At 46.9% G+C, this 18590-nt stretch overlaps 1 protein-coding gene across 2 annotated transcripts in view; it reads left to right on the forward strand.

Moving 5' to 3' along the window:
* Positions 1-4577: 4577 nt before the first annotated feature.
* Positions 4578-18590, forward strand: part of APOB (apolipoprotein B) — a 37461-nt gene continuing 23448 nt past the window's right edge. For both annotated transcript variants that reach the window (XR_005987748.1, XM_041754595.1), the window contains exons 1-15: positions 4578-4713; positions 5092-5130; positions 6326-6441; positions 7463-7608; positions 9623-9776; positions 10624-10779; positions 12169-12293; positions 12963-13048; positions 14072-14291; positions 15054-15281; positions 15493-15610; positions 15717-15863; positions 16561-16772; positions 17046-17283; positions 17833-18009. Coding sequence is in view for 1 of the 2 variants with exons in the window: in XM_041754595.1 (XP_041610529.1) it covers positions 4650-4713; positions 5092-5130; positions 6326-6441; positions 7463-7608; positions 9623-9776; positions 10624-10779; positions 12169-12293; positions 12963-13048; positions 14072-14291; positions 15054-15281; positions 15493-15610; positions 15717-15863; positions 16561-16772; positions 17046-17283; positions 17833-18009 (2226 nt within the window). In the remaining variant the exon portion in view is untranslated. The remainder of the gene's footprint in view (positions 4714-5091; positions 5131-6325; positions 6442-7462; positions 7609-9622; positions 9777-10623; positions 10780-12168; positions 12294-12962; positions 13049-14071; positions 14292-15053; positions 15282-15492; positions 15611-15716; positions 15864-16560; positions 16773-17045; positions 17284-17832; positions 18010-18590) is intronic.

Genomic DNA, 18590 nt, shown 5'->3' on the forward strand with positions numbered 1-18590 from the left:
TGATTTATAAATTGTTTTTTTCTTTTTTTAAGTTGCAAAGTCTTCATAGAATCAAACTAGTCAGAGCTGTGGTGGGCCTAAGAGGTCACCTAGTCCTGTCCACTCATCACAAAGGTGAGTGATGGACACTCAGAGTTTTGGAGACTGTCCCATGATGGTGCTTCATAGTAGCAATTCTCTCTCATACAGATTCAAATCCACCACACATTCTAAATTAAAACTGAGGGTCCCTGGAGTGCAGGGGAGTGGGGGGACGGGGTAACTGGGTGTTGGGCATTAAAGAAGGTACGTGATATAATGAGCACTGGGTGTTATATGCAATGGATGAATAACTAAACTCTACCTTTGAAACTAATGATAACACTGTATATTTATTAACTGAATTTAAATATAATAAAATTTGGGCAGCCCGAGTGGCTCAGAGGTTTAGCGCTGCCTTCAGCCCGGGGTGTGATCCTGGAGACCCCGGATCGAGTTCCATGTCAGGCTCCCTTCATGGACCTGCTTCTCCCTCTGCCTGCGTCTCTGCCTCTCTCTGTGTGTGTCTCTCATGAATAAATAAATAAAATCTTTTAAAAAATAAATAAATATAATAAAAATTTTTAAAGATATAGACGCACACAGGCAGCACCCAGGAGTAAAAATGAAGTGCAAGTACAAAAAAATACCTGTCTCACAAGTACCATCTCACATTATAACCACAGTCAGTATACCCAGGCTAGCATCTGCCCAGCCTAATACAAGGTGTTGGTGAGCAAGAGGGACGAGGGATACAAAGGTGAAAACCACACACAATTTTTGCCCTCCTAGCTTATCTCTCTAGTTGGCAAGGTAATATGTAAACACATGAAAAATTAAATCATATTACCAGAGAAAAATTAAAGTTCAGGGCAGCAGTAGAAGGTTTGTATGAAGGCCGTTCATGACCAGTCGTTCTAAAAAGAAACTGAGAAGAGATAAGGGCCAGAAGCCTTGAGGTCCACCTGGGCTGGACCCAGAGAAAGGTTCCTTGAAGTAGGTGGGGCCACAGCCTGCCCTGGAAGGTGAATGGATGAGACGTGCATAATCAAGGAAATGGTACTTCACACGCATAGAACCTCACTGCACGTAGAGCAGCGCTGACTTCTGGGTTCCCACCCTTGGTAAAAACTGCTGCTCCACACTCTGACCTTATCTCTTGGATAGCAGAATGAAGGAGTAAGAAAATTTCTTTTTTGCTTCCTCAAAGGAGATTAATCATCTATCAGTAATGCTTTTATTTGGTTGACATTGGCCCCCCATGCACCTAATTGCACCATTTTTTTCTCGACATTTCTCATTTGTGTGTGTGTGTGGTGTGTGTGTACACGGTATGTGCGCACTTACATGTACAGACCACATTGGGCATGGGCGGTTCCATCCACAATGCTTGAGGTTTACTTTCCAGCTTCTGGGCATCATTTACAATTACGATGCAGTCATGGGCAGAAAAGAGATAGGCTAATTAGTCATTGTCAGTACTGCTCCCTATTTGCCAGATGAGTTTTTTGAACAGCATAGCTGGCAATAATTTGTATCAGATTGTATTTCCTTGTTTTATGTCACTGAGACGATTTATTTGGCATCATGGTCACTGTACATAAATATCCTGGAAGCAATGGGGTATAAATGAATGGCACGGATTCATTCATTAGTATTCAGCAAATTCCATACTGAACATCTATATCAGTATGTGAACTGCACTGAACCCAAAATATCAGTCTTCTGAGGGGCCTTTAATAACTTCCATAGTTCCCTGAATTTGGCCAAGACCCTTCTGGTCACCTGCAGATAAACACAAGGCAGAGTTTCACTTCTAGAGAAGGCATCTGGAATATTCAACATTATCTAATTCCTTGAAATCCCACTGGTCAGATGGCTTTCTAATGGGGACCCAGAGCTGTGTTGACTCAGACTGATGGTTCACCCAATGGGACTTTGCATTCACGAGCTGATAAATCACAACTACTGGCTGGGATTAATCTTCATGACACCAGAATGCATCTCTGCTAGAGTCACTAGTCTGCCTGCTATGGGAAGGCCCCCATTTGCCTCAGAAAAGCCAGTGGTTTCAAATACTCAGAAATGTAAGGAATCATCAAGAGACAAATGGATGCTCAGCCACATCTATGCACAGCCCTCCTGGATGCTCTGTTCTGCTTCTGCTTTTCCTTAGCTCGGATTTCCTGTTTTTGTTCAATTCATCTCTGCCTCTGTATACAGCAGGGTTAACTAGTTCAGTAGGTATGCTACAAAAATACTTCCGCTCTAATACACACATAACAAGTAAATTACTTTCTTTTTCTTTTTTTGGAGGGGGGAAGGGGGACAGGTGTCATGCTATCAGTGCAATTATTTACATAATTGTTTCATTTACAAAAATACCTCGGAGGAAGGTAGATATTTTTAATCCTATTTTAGGGATGACTGCACAGAAGCTTAGGAAGGTAGAGTCACTTGCTCAAGGTTACAAACTTCCCAAGAAAGCCAGGACTATACCTCTGGTCTTTTTGAGTCTAATATTCACACTGGTTTCCTTTATATCAGCTAAACTCTCTGGATGAGTATCTTTTTCTGTTCAATGAGTAGCTTATACCTTAAGATTTCCTGAATCTTAATTCTATTTGATGTCTCCATGAAAACTAGTCGATATCCTTGGAACTTAGAAGTTGTTGAGGAGAAATGTTTTACTCAAAAGAAAGGGATGAAGGGTGATACCTGTGGTCACAAGTAACACTACGTTTTCAAATAGCTTTTGACAAAGGGTCTAAATGGATTTGTAATCTAAGAAGTTTCGTTGCATTAATCCTCCCAGTATTGCTGTGAGTGTACTCAGGTCAACTCAACGATTCAACATTGGCCCCGTGGTGCTCCTGTCCTGGACCCTGTCAGGGGAGGAAGACCAGCAGAGGGTGACTTTTGAGAGGCAATGAGGGAAACAGAGAAGCTGACACCCATACTTCCAAGTCTTGGGCTTTCTCTTTTAGAGATGGTGACAGCTCAGAAGCATCCAGAGACCCCCTCAGTTTTCCCTGCATCCAAGTTACCATATTCACTTTTGATACCCCCATCACAAAAATTATGCTCTCTGTTGACTGACAGTAGCACAGAGACCTCATTCCTCATCTCCTTTTGGTTCTGAATGCCTAAAACTTTCACCCATTCACTTTAAATTGAACACGCATGTCCCAAAATAGGAACAGCAGCTCCTCCTGCGGGAAGTCAGTCCTAAAGCCATTCTAATAAAATGCTCAGAGAACTGGGGCTTGGGGGTGGATACTTTTTCCAGACCTTTCACAATTCAGTGATGCAGGTAAGGCCAACCAGTGTGGATGCAAAGCAGCTGATCCCCGCGGGGAGTTCAGGCACCCCAGGAGTTCCTGGCTAAAGAGAAATGTGGATGCAAGTGCCAGGAACAAGGCAGATGTAGGTGTCCCCGGTGAGAGACCGGGAAGGAACCCTTCTGGAACCTTCCTCCTCACCCCCAGAAGACCCGAACACAGGAACTTTATTCCACCTGGATACAGAAGCACCAGCCTGTGACAAAGAAGCACTGGCCTGTGCAATAGGCGTTTTTGTACATGGGGTAGTCGCCGTCCCCTCTTCATCACTGGGGCTCCCCGCCCCGGCCCTGCAGCCCTGCTCGGGGCTCCGCACGCCCCTGCCCTGGACCTCTCCAGCAATCGTTGTAACCCCTCACCCCGCTGCACTCCGAGGCCTGCCTGGTGCCTGCCTGCAGCCTCCCGTCTATGGCATCTGTCACCAGGCGGACTGGAGGGGCCTGGCCACAGGCCAGTCTATCACACTCCAGACGGCCACTGGGTCAGTGGAGTCAGTGGAGCTGATCCCGGTGCGGGATCCCCCAGCTGGGGGGGGGGGGGGGGGTTGGCAAACGTCCCGCAGAGGAAGGGGAGGGTCCGTGGAGGAGGCCCCGGCTGTGGGGCGCGTGGGGTCCGCCCGCCCGCGGCTGCCCCACGGTCCTCCAGGAGCCGGGCCGGGCTGGAAGAGCCTCCTCTCCTCGCCGCAATCTCCCGCGACGACGGGGGAGGCACCCGCGGGGGGTCCTGCCCTTGTGGGCGCGCGGGCTCCTCGGCCTGGGGCTGGTCCCGGACCGCAGCCGGTCGCTCTCCGGGCCTCCGCCCTTGCCCGCTGCTCCCGGCGGGCTCCCCCCGCAGCCCCCAGACCCGAACGGGACGGGACGGACAGGGCCCCACCGAGGGGCTGCTGAGGGGCGGCTCGGAACGGCTGCAAGGGCGGCGGGGGCGCGGGCGCGGGGGCGCGGGGGTGCGCGGGCACCTGGGGAGCTCCGGGCGCCCCGACGGCCTGGCGGTCTGCGCTCGCCCCTCGCCGGCCCCGCCCCGGGCTGCAGGAGCAAACAGGCCGCCCGCCCTTTGGACCTTTTGCAATTGGCCTGCGCGCCCCGGAGCCGGGCGCTGCGCCGCGGGCCGCCTGGTATAAAGCGGGCGCGGGCGCGGGCGCGGGCGGCGCATTCCCTCCTGGTGCGGGGCGGCCGCCTGCGGGTGCGGCCCGGAGCCTCCCGCCAGCGTCCGCCAGCCGCCCCCAGCCCCCGGGCCCCGAGCCCCCGAGCCCCCGAGCCCCCGGGCCCCCGAGCCCCCGGGCCCCCCGTCGGCATGGGCCCGCCCAGGCCCGCGCTGCTGCTGCTGCTGCTGCTGGTCGCCCCCCGCGCCTGGGCTCGTGAGTGCGGGGCGCTGAGCCGGGGGGGGGGGGGGGGGGGGGGGCGCTGAGCCCGGGGGGGCTGAGCCCGGGGGGACTGAGCCCGGGGGGGGGCTGAGCCCGGGGGGGGGCTGAGCCCGGGGGGACTGAGCCCGGGGGGGGCTGAGCCCGGGGGGGGCTGAGCCCGGGGGGACTGAGCCCGGGGGGGGGACTGAGCCCGGGGGGGGCTGAGCCCCGGGGCGGGGGGGGGTGGGCGCCCCGCGGGCCCGGCTCCCCGGAACCGCCTTCCCTGCAGAGCGCCAGGTGCCTGCCCTCCGCGGTGCCCTCCCCGCCCCGGGAGACCCCGGGCCCCACGGGGAGTCGCGGGAAGCCCACGCGCCCTTTCCCCTTTTCTTGCAGAAGACGAGGCGCCGGAGAGTGCGAGCCCCGGCTGCGCAAGTAAGGCCCTTCCCCCGCGCCGGGGCGGTCTGATGGGTGCACCCCCCTGAGCCCCCAGAGGCCAGTTCCCCGAGACTCTGCCCACCCCCCGGGATCTCGACTCTCTTCTCCCTGCATTGATGTTCAGTCCCAAGAGCTGGGCCTGGGGGCAGGGTAGGGAAGGGGCTGTCACGCAGTGGGCCCAGGGACACTTCCAAGAGACATCACATTACCGTCTGTTTATCCGTGGCTAATCATTGATTCGAAGCACATGAGGGTGAGGAAATGCTGACTTTAACCTTTGTGCACAAATCCAGACCCCCGCTCCTAAGTATTTACCTGACCTCCACGGGTCAAAGGAGCGGCCTTCGGGTGGTACCCAGTGTCCTGAGAGCCGGAGGCCGTGGCCTCTGCTGGGGCAGCACTGCCATCGCGTGGCCGTCTGGCGTCACTGCACCGGGGCTCGGGCCCCAAATGTTTTGTTTTGTTTTGTTTTTTTTTCCCAAACTGTTCGACAAATTCTCAAGCACGGTGAGAAACTCCGGAAATTCCTTCTCGGAATTTCTCTTAAGACAGTCAGCTACCCCGAAAACTTAATGAACCTTGGATTTGGTAGAACCAAAAAAAAAAAAAAAGGAGCCACAGAATCATGGTATTTTCAAGCGGAACAGGCGTTAGAGGTATTTGCTTTACGAGGCCAACTGTTAATCCACCGTCTCTCCGTAGACTTTCTGGGCTCCACTGTTTACCTCTCCCCTCCTTGCACCCCATGATACATTCAAAAATTACTGGCAAATTTAAACAGCCTCAATAAACCATAGCAGAGAAGTTAAATCTGTAAAGGGAAATTAAGGATAATGCAAAGTCAATTAAAAATAATTGGGAAAAAAATTTTTTTAAATAATAATTGGAGCGACACCTGAGTGACTCAGTAGTTGAGCATCTGCCTTCAGCTCAGGTCGTGATCCTGGGGTCCTGGGATCGAGTCCCACATCAGGGTCCCCGCAGGGAGCCTGCTTCTCCCTCTGCTTAGGTCTCTGCCTCTCTCTCTCTCTCTCATGAATAAATAAATAAAATCTTTTAAAAATAATAACAATAACAATTGGAGTTTAGTTACCACTTTTTATGGTCTTTGTCACTACCCCTCGCTTCCTAGAATAGACTATCCTTGGGGGAGTTATCTGCTATGAGGCTGACTTATTTGTCCCCATTTTAGAAGGTGCAACTCGCTTCAAGCACCTCAGGAAGTACGTATACAACTATGAGGCTGAGAGTTCCAGCAGTATCCCTGGGACCGCTGATTCAAGAAGTGCCACCAGGATCAACTGCAAGGTATGAGGGGAGAGGAAGAGCCACTAAGGAAGCTGGGGCTCCTGGCCTTGCAAACCCGGGTCACAGCAGGACTGCTATAATCACAAAGCAAGGAACTGTCCCTACGTTTGAAAGTTAGCCACTCTGCGGAGTTTTCTGCTACAAAAAATTTTGCCAACCAGATTTATTTTTCCATTAGCTTCCAAGATGTAACTGGAATACATGATCTAAAATATCAGCATTGTAGAACGGTAGATTTAACAAGATGAGAGAAACCCAGTGGGTGGTAAGCCAAGGGAGATGGCCATCTCAGGAAAGCATTCTGGGGTGCAGTGTTTATATTCGCAGCCAAACAGAATCTTTGCTTAAGACAAACAGAAAAAAAAAAAAGAAAGAAAAATTTAAATATGCAGTTTGTTCTCAAAACTTTTTCTATTGCTGGAATGATTTTACTTATGTGCATGTTCATAAGGGATGGATCTAAGGGCCACTATTGGGGGTCATGTGGGAAAGAGAAGTCAAGCTGGGAAACTGACCTCTTCTTTCTAGGGCCCCATAGTCTATGTTAAGTGAGGTAGCCATTGACCACATGTGGCTATTTCAATTGAGTAAAACTTAAAATTCAGCTTCTTGATCATACCAGCCACATTTCAAGTGCCCATGGCTAACGACTCTCATATCAGACAGGGCAAAAGTAGAAGATTTCAGTTATTGCAGAAAGTTCCTGAACAGTGTTGGATAACCACTAGGGATCTCCATAAGCTCCTGCAATACATGAAGCTCTGAATAGGCCCCAATAGTTACAGACAGTTGGATTGGTTGGGTTGTTTGGTGACATGAAGGAGACATTTGCTGTTGAAACCAATGATAGCCTTCTTCCTGCTTCCCGTTGTTCTTCCTCTAGCTCCTAGACTGCATTCCGTCTAACCAGTGGTCCCCAACTGTATTTCCTTTGGTGTCCTGATTAGGAAGTAAGCCTTGGGCTGTGAGGGGTCTCCTGTTCTTGAGGGACGGTCTTCATGTACTGCTACCCTCTTCCCAGGTTGAGCTGGAGGTCCCTCAGCTCTGCAACTTCATCGTCAGGACAAGCCAGTGTACCCTGAAGGAGGGGAATGGCTTCAACCCAAAGGGCAGGCCCTCCCTGCATAAGACCAAGAACTCTGAGGAGTTTGCTGCCGCCATGTCCAAGTAAGGCGTGGGCCTGTGTAACCTTCTGAGCTCTGGGAATCATTGGATGTGTTGTGCATGTGTGTGTGCATGTGCGTGTGCACTTGTACACATGTGCACGTGCACCCAGGGACGGATGAATGCATGTGTTCATATGAGGCATGTGTGTGAAGATAAGTATTTTATTCTGTATTCATCGTGGGTTAGGGAATTGCTAAGTTGTCACAAAAATCAAAAAAAGAGGGAAGTATTTACCCTCCCCTAGTGAAGTGCCCCTAATTATCATTTAAATGTGTTTCTAAAAATTCCCATGCTTTAAAACTCCTTGAGACAATAAAGCTAAGAAGGTTTATTTAAACAAGTGAACTCTTGTTTAAAGAACTAAACAAGACAGGTAGCCCATGGTCTTTAGGGAGGGTCCAGCAGGACTTGCGGGTGTGGCCTACACATGGGGTGGCAAGGCCCAGCCTCGAGGAGTCCAGCGAGTGCCAGGTCCCCACCCAGGGCCAGTGTCCTGCCAGTGCACAGTGACACGGCCATCCTGGTGTTTACGGCTGGCATGCCTTCTGACTGACCAGTGTCTGTATTGCACCTGTTGTAAATATTATGAACATCACCCCTGCCTCAAGTCCAAATCACAGTTGGTAGTGTCCTAAGTGTGTGCAAATACAGGCAGCAATAATCGGTCTGTTGATCGGGGAGCATCAGAAACTCTGCCCATCTTTTGATTTGTTAAACATTAGACATGAAAGCAAATCCTCTCTCTGCAGAGTAAGCCTTGATGCTTGTCTCTCACCAATATTTTACCTGGGACCTGAATATATATGGGGGACAGGGATGTGGTGACAGGAGGGACTGGTAGTTACTTTTGGGTATTTACCTTTCTCCAAACAAAAGGGATTCGTGCTCTTGACCACCACAAGACTGCCCAGGCCTACACTGCAGTGTCTGGAACTTTCTGCGAGGATGTAGAGCTGTAGGAGATATGTCTGGTCTCCTTCTCCTCCTTCTGACTTAACTAGAGCAGATGCAGCCTTAATTTCCAAAAGGAAGTCCCCAAAGGGAGGTCCCTAAGATCATAGTTGATATAGGCTTCAGACATGGTCTCAGACTATATAAAAGAGTGATTACCCAGCAAATGTATGAAAAGAAGCTCAAATTCACAAATAGTCAGGAAGTGTAATTAATGTTACAACAAGATATTTATCACATTATACCCATAAGATTACAGAAATTTAAAACAGCTAAGAGCCTGTTGCTGGTGGGCCTCTGAGGAAAAGTGTACTCGTATGCATTGCTGGTGGAAATGAGAGCCAACAGTCAATATCTATTATAATTAGAAATACTTACTGCCTTTGACACAGCAATTTCAATATTCTGGGACTCTAGCCCATGAAAAGAAAAGCAGTAATGTGTGAAGATCTATGCACGAGGGTGTTTATTTCAGTGTTGTTCATGTGGGGGAGAAAAAAAATCCAGAAAGTGAATCCCATCAAATAGGAGAAGGCCTGAATAAATTGCAACCATAAAATGAGAAAGTTCTATAGCTTTGAAAAAAAAATCTGTTAGAGCTATACTAAATGAGTCAAAGGATTTCTGTGGCATATAATTGAGAAAAGCAAGATAGAAAAAAATGTGGAAAATACAATGTCATCTATATAAAACAAGAAACGAAAAAAATCTTTATATGCAAATGTTTCCACCCCCATACCTCTAGATGGGATCGCCTGAGTGTGGAGATAGAAATGGAATACCCGGTGGGTTGTTCCGTGAGGAGCATGACAGCAGAGACTGGTGTGGGTGGAAAACAGAGTAGGGATGCATGAGGCAAGAAAAACAGGTAAAGAAGTAAAAGAATGCCAAAAACATACACAAATCTGCATACTTTTTGGAAAATGTACATTTATAAAGAAAAGATTGGGAGAGGAAAAAAAAAAAAACCACAGTCGGGGAGGCCACAAAGCTCCGTCACTTACATCCACCAAGCTCACAGTGGAGAAAGGACACTTCTGTGAGCTTATTCTCTCTGCAACAGGTATGAGCTCAGACTGGCCATTCCTGAAGGGAAGCAAGTTTTACTCTACCCGGAGAAGGAAGAGCCTACACACATCCTGAACATCAAGCGGGGCCTCATTTCGGCCCTCCTGGTTCCCCCAGAGACAGAAGCAGATAAACAAGTGTTGTTTCTGGTAAGAATTCAGAAAGTTGATAACAGTGGCCCTTTGAGCTCCTCTTCACGGATTTGAGCCAGGTCCCACTGTGTACATAAAGTGGGTTCTTGACTACGTGGCTAGTTATGCAGGAGGCCCTGTACTGGGGTGAGGCGGCAAGACCCAAGCCTTTTCTTGTCCCCTAGGCTCAGGAATGGATCCTCCTGAGCAGGCTCAGCAGGTTAGCCTGATTTTAAAACAATACTTAAGAGGTCCTGACCACGCTACTCTTTTGTTTGATTTTTTTTTTCTGTATCCCCACAAGGTTTAACACAGTAAAACCTGTGTGTATTTTAAACACAGAAAATAATTATATCTGTTGCCAGCCTCTCTTAAGAATGTCAAGTTTCGATCTGAGAAAGAATTTGATTTATTTGAGTCCCATGAATATTTCTTGAGTCTTTACTGTGTTCTGAGTGCTATAGGATACAACACTTGGAGAAAACAGAGATGCGTCATGCAGAGACCCTTCCTCAAGGAGTTCTCAGGACCGGGGGAGAGAACCAAAACACAAGGCAGACTAGAATACATGCTGTAAATGAGCAGTAGAGAAAAACCTCTGAGAGCACAGAATACAAGCGCAGAGGTGGCTGGGTCCTAGGAGGCCAGCTGGTGTGCCTCAGAACCAGAATCACCTGTAACTGGCCTTCTCACTCCACCTCTGGCCAGCCAGGCAGCAGCAAGGCCCACACTCTGCCTTGGAGGAAGAAAGTCCCTTCCCAGCCCATGTTGCTCCTGCCTCCCAGACTCCTTTCCCAGCCTCTCTAAAGCACCTACAGCTGTTTTCCCATGTCAAATACACCTGTTGTATCTTCTATTCTCATAGGATACTGTGTATGGAAACTGTTCCAGTGACTTGACTGTTAACGCAAGGAAGGCAAATGTGGCAACAGAAATATCCATTGAAAGGAACCTGGAGAAGTGTGACCACTTCAAGCCCATCAGCACAGGAGTTAGCCCCCTTGCTTTGATCAAAGGCATGGTAAGTTTCACATACACACCGCTCCTTGCACTGAGTATTGTCCTCTTGGTTGTTAAATCTGGAATATTAGAGCTGGTAGGGATTTTAGGGAAGAATGAACCCAGCCTCATCTTCATATAGACTATAGCAGGAAACTGCGGACCAGACCAGGAAAGGACTGCCCAAGGCCACACGGCCTGTAGTTAATTGAGCCAAGACTAGAATCAGGTTCCTGACTCCTTGGTCCAGAGCTCTGTCCTTCTTGCTGTCATTCTGTCACTGGAATCAAACCTTCCACCATCACTGAAGAGTAATGACTATCCATTCCTGAGAAGGTTCTGGGGCTTAGCCACCTTACTGCTGTTTCCTATAGGAGGGCTGGATGTACCCAGTTCTAGGCATCTGACGTCTGAGGAAGTCCCCTGACCTATGTTCTATGTCCTGTGTAGGTGACCCCCTTGTATTAACCTTCTCTGCTATCACTTCTACAGGGGTCACGTAGCACCAGAGCTTGCCCAATGCCTTATAATCTTCTGGGACATGAATCACAGCTTATCTCAATAAACAGGAAGGACTTGTGCAATCACTGCCATACTTGGCAATGTTCTGGTTATTGTCCTTGAAGCCAAAAAGATGGTGTCTGATTGACTATAAGGGCCATAATCAGAATAGGCCAAGGCACTGGCTTATGTGTCTTTTTTTTTAATACTTGTGTGCTCAGCCCCACTATGGGTAGCACTGAGGGGCAGAGACAGTGGCAGATGAACCATGGACCTTCCCCTTGCACTTACAGTCTAATCCAGGAACGAGGTTCCTACACTTGCCAATAAAGGACAATAAATGGCATACTTGATAAAGTTCTAAACTGAGCAGTGCAGACAAGCATTCCTAGGCCTGACCAGAAGGAGAAAGCACTCTTCACATAGTTCACTGGGCAAAGCTGGTGGTAGATCTGCTTAGAAGGAATGGTGGGAGAGCATCAATCAGTCTAGCCTCAAATGTTTATAGAGGATATGGAGCATGAGCATGAAAGATACAAAAGACACAAGAGTGAAAGGGAGAGATAAGGACAGGCTTCTAGGCAAAGAAAACTCAAGAAGCAGTGTGTGAAGTGTTAATGTGTGGTGGGTGGGGTTGTGGACAATACCAGGTTATATACATTTTGTGCAGGATGAGAGGTCCACTGGCATGGAATAAGAAGAGTCTACAGCTTGACTAAGCTCTGGGGATGCTGAGTTATTGCATCCCTTGGTCTAAATGTCAAGTACCAAGTTCCCTTCTTTAACTGAGTTTATCTAGTGGTGCAGAACTCCCATCGCCCACCTCCCTCGAAGGCAAATGCCCACGGCAGAAGAATCAGGTTGAAGCCCCGGGAATTGATCAAAATGCTTTTTCCAATCTCATTCACAGGTCCGCCCCTTGTCAACTCTGATTAGCAGCAACCAGTCCTGCCAGTACACTCTGGACCCCAAGAAGAAACATGTGTCAGAAGCCATCTGCAAGGAGCAGCACCTGTTCCTGCCTTTCTCTTATGAGTAGGTCACCCTCTGCACCCTGATTCATCATTTATAGAGTTGATATGAGACAAATGTTTCTCAGTGCCCTGATCTAGGTGAGGCTCTGCCTGGAGGAGCCTATGAGGAGGTACAAAGCAGAGCCCATCCATGTCTCCATTTTCAATCTAACAGGCAATTCAGAAGGAAAATCTTAGGTACACAAAACAATTTGAGACCAACACAATATATCTGAGACCCATATTTTAAGGATTATGGATCAGAAAAAGCCAGGGATCATTGCAGGCTGCCCTGGTTAAAAAGACTTTGTAGAGAACTTATATATCCCAATCCATTTTTTAAACTGAATCCATTAACTAGTGTTTATTGATTAATCGTTCTATTCTTGACATTCTGCTAAGGGAGATACACGGGAATTTCTAGGCACAGTGTTGGTCCCTACTCTCTGGGCACTCCAGACTGGTAAAAGGTGTAAGGTGCAAATGTCTCTCCAATGGAAGGACAGCTAGCATGACCAAGAGGAGGTGGATGGTGTTCATTAGCAGGGGAGGAGGCCAAGGAGGCTGCATTTAATGGTTTGAATGATAGGCAGGATTTGGGTAGAAGTGGAGAGAGAGACATTCGACATGAAAAGAATATTACACTTTAGGGAGCTGACCATCCATGACATGATGTGCTTTATTTGTTCAGGAATAAGTATGGGATTATGACACAGGTTACACAGACTTTGAAACTTGAAGACACGCCTAAGATCAACAGCCGCTTCTTTGATGAAGGTAAGATTTTATATGCACATAGTTGCCACGGCTGGGAAATCTGCCCAAGACACACCATGTATCACGGCTGGGAAATGTCTGCTGACTGATGAGTCATGTGGGTTTTGACATTCTGGCTATGGGCTGCTCTAATGAGAAAGCACGTCCCTTTCAGAATGTCAAGTGTCAATGCGATAAAGGAAAAGGAGAAGTGTCTCAAAGCTACCTGAGTTTTTAAAAAGATGAAATTGGCCTCCTAAGTCTATCTTTGGTAGATCTGACTGTAATAAGCCTAGGACCTGGAAGAGGTGAGACAAGTGGGAGAGGGCTTTTGGGATCAGGAATTGGTCTTTAGAGCAGGAAGAAACCTTAGCAATCTCTAGTCCAACCCTAACCCTGTATTTGTCTTGTATTTAAATCTGTCTTATGCATTCATTGTTCTCAGCAACCTGTGATATCAGGTTAAAAGCACATGTGTGCTTTTATACCCATTCTACAGAGGGAAAAAGGATACATGGAGAGGCTTGTGATGTATCCAACATCTCTGAATATTGGAAGTAGTGCAAAACCAGCCCTCGGGTCTAATCTAAGCCAGTACTCTATACATTGTACAACATTTCCCCCATTATTCCCTCACATTTCCCACATTAACCTCTGTCCTGGCAGAGGTCAGAGCAGGATGATGGAAGAGACACAGAAGGGTCTTTCCCCGTAATCTGATATCAAAGTCAGACAAGCCTGGATTCAATTGCAGCTCTGCCTCTTACACTGAGATGTCTTTGGCAAGTTGAATTGCTCGTCTCTGGGTCTCAGTTCCCTAATCTTTAAATTGAGGAATAATAGCAACCCATGAGCATAGTATGATGAGTCAGTAAAAACACTGAAGTCAAACACTTAGCATGGAGCCAGATACATAATAGGCATTGAGTATAGCATAGTTTTCTTCTCTGCTGATAACTCCCTAATTTCCAGTTTTCAGTAGACCATGAGATGGTTGAAATGTAGGGTTAGGCAAAAATCCCTTTGACACTTTCCCCCTTCCAGGTGCCAAGGAAGTGGGTCTTGCCTTTGAGAGTACCAAATCCACATCACCTCCAAAGCAAGCAGAGGCCATTGTGAAGACTATCCAGGAGCTGCAAACACTGCATGTCTCAGAGCAGAATGCCCAGAGGGCTAACCTCTTCAATAAACTGGTTACTGAGCTGAGAGGTCTCAACAATGAGGCACTCACATCCCTCTTGCCAAAGCTGATGGAGGTGTCCAGGTATTTCTTTAATGGTTACAGCTATATCTCTTGTGTCACCTATGGTAGATGGCTGAACTTTCAAACCCTAGCCAAGCAGAAAATATCAATCCAGTTATTTCACTAGGCGGTCAGTTAATGTTTGCTGGATAGAGAAATATCAACTAACGTGCTTAGAGTTCCATGGGCAACACACACACACACACACACACACACACACACACACACACACTGCATTCAAGGCAGACATGCATTTGTGTGTCAAAATGGGAGGAAAATATTTCCCACATTTTGATGAGTATCTTCTAATTCTTCATTCTATTGTGAGCACCTTGGAAAGTTTGAGAGAAAAAGAAGTCTATGCCCTCTGGAAGCCTAGGCTAGTGGAAAAAGAACTCAGGCAAACCAAGTAATATTGTGATTTCTCTAGACTTCAAGGCTCTCGCTCTAACTGCTGAGAAGGTTAGAGGAGGGAATAAGGACCCAAATGAGGCCATGCCAGTATTTGCCAGGCACATTCTATGTTCTGAATGAAGGGCAGTAATAACAGTCCTCTTTTGGCGATAAATCTAAGACTTTCCTCCAAGGTTCTTCTCCAGTGGACAGTGCTCATAGGGAAGGCTTCCTGTTCCTGGGATTTGAGTTGGATTTTGGAAGATAGTCGGATTCGGAGACTGAACACAGGAAATTGGGATACTCCTGACAGAGGGAGCATCATGGGCCAAGGATATCCGAGCTGCCTGAAGGTGATCTGTGTAATCTTCTCTGCTTTTTCCTTCTCAGCCCCATCACCTTACAAGCCTTGATTCAGTGCGGACAATCCCAGTGTTACACTCACATCCTCCAGTGGCTGAGAAGTGAGAAGGCCAATCCCCTCTTGATAGATGTTGTAACCTACCTGGTGGCTCTGACACCAGAGCCCTCGGCCAAGAGACTGCAGGAGATCTTCAGCACAGCACAGGAGCAGCAGAGCCGGGCCACTTTATATGCTCTGAGTCATGTGGTCAACAAGTGAGTTTCACACTGGTTCTCCTCCAAGGAGCTGAGAAAGACCCCACATCCTTGTATTAAGATGGGACCCCACCCTCCACTTTCAGAGGCATCCTCTTTTGTTTTTCCACTGGCCATTTTGAGAGCAAAGACTTGAGAAATCTACACACACAAGTTTGTATTTTAAGATAAACCTAGCCATGCTTGCTGAGTCCTAACTCTTATTCTGTAGCTATCATAAGGCAAATCCCGTGGTGACCCAGGACCTGCTGAATATTGCTGATTACCTGTTGGAACAGCTTCAAGACAGCTGCACTGGGAACGAAGATCACACCTACTTGATTCTGAGGGTACTTTCAATCTTCTGTATGATATGCATTGCTTCAGAAGCATTTTCCTGGACGCTCCCTACTTCTCCTTCGGCACTTGATTTGCCTTTGTTTCTTTTCAATGCAGGTCATTGGAAATATGGGCAGAACCATGGAGACAGTAGCCCCAAGACTCACGTCTTCCATCCTGAAATGTATCCAGAGTACAGAGCCATCACTGCTGATTCAGAAGGCTGCCATCCAGGCCCTGCGGAAAATGGAACTTAAAGATGAGGTGAGGTCCAAAGAGGAAATCTAAATGTAAAAAAGGTTTATTTAGATTAGCAAGGAGGTAGAATAAGATTCTAAATCCCATCATTCTACTGCTTTCTAATTGCCAATTTCAAAAAGCCTATTGACTTGACTGCCTGGTAGTATGTGGACAAGAGAGAAATACTGCACCAAACTGCTACTCTAGCCTCAAAATATGAGATTTTAGCTGCATGCTGTCCCCCTACCAGATCAATCATCCCTCTCAGAAAAATATGCCTGATTTCCCCCAGTCTTCCCAAAGTGTGATAAGAAACCTCCCCCTACTTTGGTTGAAAATGACTTCAGGGCTTTGGAAAATGCCTTATTTAATCACCCCAAACTCTTACTGCCCCTTTCTACCTTTATTCTCACATTGAAATAATTTATGTTAAAACAAGTTTATTTCCACTTAGAGTAGCAGATCTTCCTCAAGTCATCACTTGAGTACATTAATGCAGTTGAATGCAACATGCATATGATAGGAATCTTCTGAGACCCTTCCTTGAGCTGGTTGTTCTGAGGGACTCCGGCAAGAAGATTCCATACCAGCATGTGAAAAGCTATTAGAAAGATGTTTGACTTGCACGTAGTAAACCATCAGCAAAGCACATCAGTGTTTGCCAGCCACGTCTGTGTTCTGATCAAAGGACAGTGCGAACAGCCTCGTTTTTTGGCTATAGGTCCGGGAAGTCCTTCTTCAGGTTTTCCTCGATGATGCCTCTCCAGGGGAAAAGCGACTGGCTGCCTATCTCATGCTGATGAGAAGCCCTTCCCAGTCAGATATAAACCAAATCATCCAGCTTCTGCCACGGGAACAGAATGAGCAAGTGAAGAACTTTGTGGCTTCCCACATCGCCAACATCTTAAACTCAGAAGAATTGTATATCAAAGAGTAAGTAAGAGTCATTTTCCCCTGTCTGCCACAAAGGGAAAGAATCCTAAATCTCATTCCTAAAGGCCACTGCCTGCCCTTTACAGAGTGTTCTTTCTTCTGGGCAACATTCATGAAAAAGTGTAGCAAAATTGAGCCACGCTCTTGGGCAAAGGAAATCCAGACCATTTGGTAGTAACTGTAATCCATATTTCCTTGGGGTGAGAAAGACAATGGATTTTTAACAGGATATGTATGCTAAAAATCCACTCCTTCTTTCCATTTTCCATCTAGCTTGAAAAAGTTAGTAGAAGATGCTCTGAAAGGATCTCAGCTCCCAACCATCATGGACTTCTCAAAGTTTTCCCGGAACTATCATCTATCCAAATCTGTTTCCCTTCCATCGCTTGACCCCATCTCAGGCAAAATCGAGGGAAATCTTATATTTGATCCAAATAATTACCTTCCTAAAGAAAGCATGCTGAAAACAACCCTCACCGTCTTTGGACTTGCTCCTGCTGACCTCTTTGAGGTATGTATGAGATGAAAAAGAAGAGGCTTACATCCTTTCTCCTGTTCTGTACAACACCGTAAATAGCAAGTCAAGGGAGCCGTGAGTCAGCCTGGGGAGGAAATCCAATCAGGCAGTTGGTTCATACCATCAGTTTGAGGGTTTCTTTCCTCTCTCTCACCTTCTTTCCTTCCAGCTAATGGTTACTCAAAGTGGGACTCTATAGTATTGATGGAAATGGAGATGTCTCAGGGAAGCCCTGAAAACCAAAATCCAACAAAATGCATAGGCTGTGCAATCAGACTGATCTGGTTCAAACCCCAAATTCATCCCCAGTCTGAATCTTTTGTTTGTTTATCCTCTCTGACCTTAGTAACTTCTAGAAAAGGATAAATAATAAATTCTACCTTTTAAGATTCTAGTAAGATCTAAATAAAGCAACTCCCATGGTTATACCCCATATTATTCATTCAATGCTTGTTTAATTGAATGGACATAAAGAGAGGAATTGGAGACTGACATACAACAAAGAAAGCTGATGGCATTTTCTTGCCTGATTCTCTTTCTCAGATTGGTTTGGAAGGAAAAGGCTTTGAGCCCACACTGGAAGCTCTTTTTGGAAAGCAAGGCTTTTTCCCAGACAGTGTCAACAAAGCTCTGTACTGGGTTGATGACCAAGTTCCTGATCATGTCTCCAAGGTCTTAGTTGACCACTTTGGCTACACCAAAGATGATAAACGTGAGCAGGTATGTTTTTGTTAATAAAATCTTCAGATCTCAGGACAAAAACATTTTTCTCCAAGCCTAGAAGTCACCGAGCAGCTATCTAGCTGAAGAGATAATTATGGCTATTATTAACCAGTCCTGTGGGGGTAAGGACTAGTGTCCTCTGCAGTTATAAGCCTCCTGGAGATTCAACATACCCAGGAGCCAGACTCATTCAAGGCCCTGTTACATAATTATTAACAGTGTAAACTAGGAGGCATGGGTTTGAATTCTGACTCTACTATCTTCAAACTGTGCACACGTGGGAAATTTCCTTGATATTATATCTGTTTCTACATCTCCAGGGTGCTAATAATCCATACTTCACCACGTTACTTAAAGAATAAATGAAATAAAGTATGTAAAATGCTAAGCAGAGTGCCTGACTGGTACTGATTATTCAATAAGCAGATATTATAATTTTTGAATTCATATTTTCATTAACTGCTTTCTTTGGCTCTTATTCATATCAGAGTACTAGCTAGTGGGAGTAAAATCTCCTTTGAAGCTAGCATAAGCCCCCACTTCAGGAGTAGAAAATAGATTGTATAATCTGGAGCTGC

This window comes from Vulpes lagopus, chromosome 5 (assembly GCF_018345385.1).
Source record: "Vulpes lagopus strain Blue_001 chromosome 5, ASM1834538v1, whole genome shotgun sequence".
In the NCBI taxonomy this organism is placed as follows: Eukaryota; Metazoa; Chordata; class Mammalia; order Carnivora; family Canidae; genus Vulpes; species Vulpes lagopus.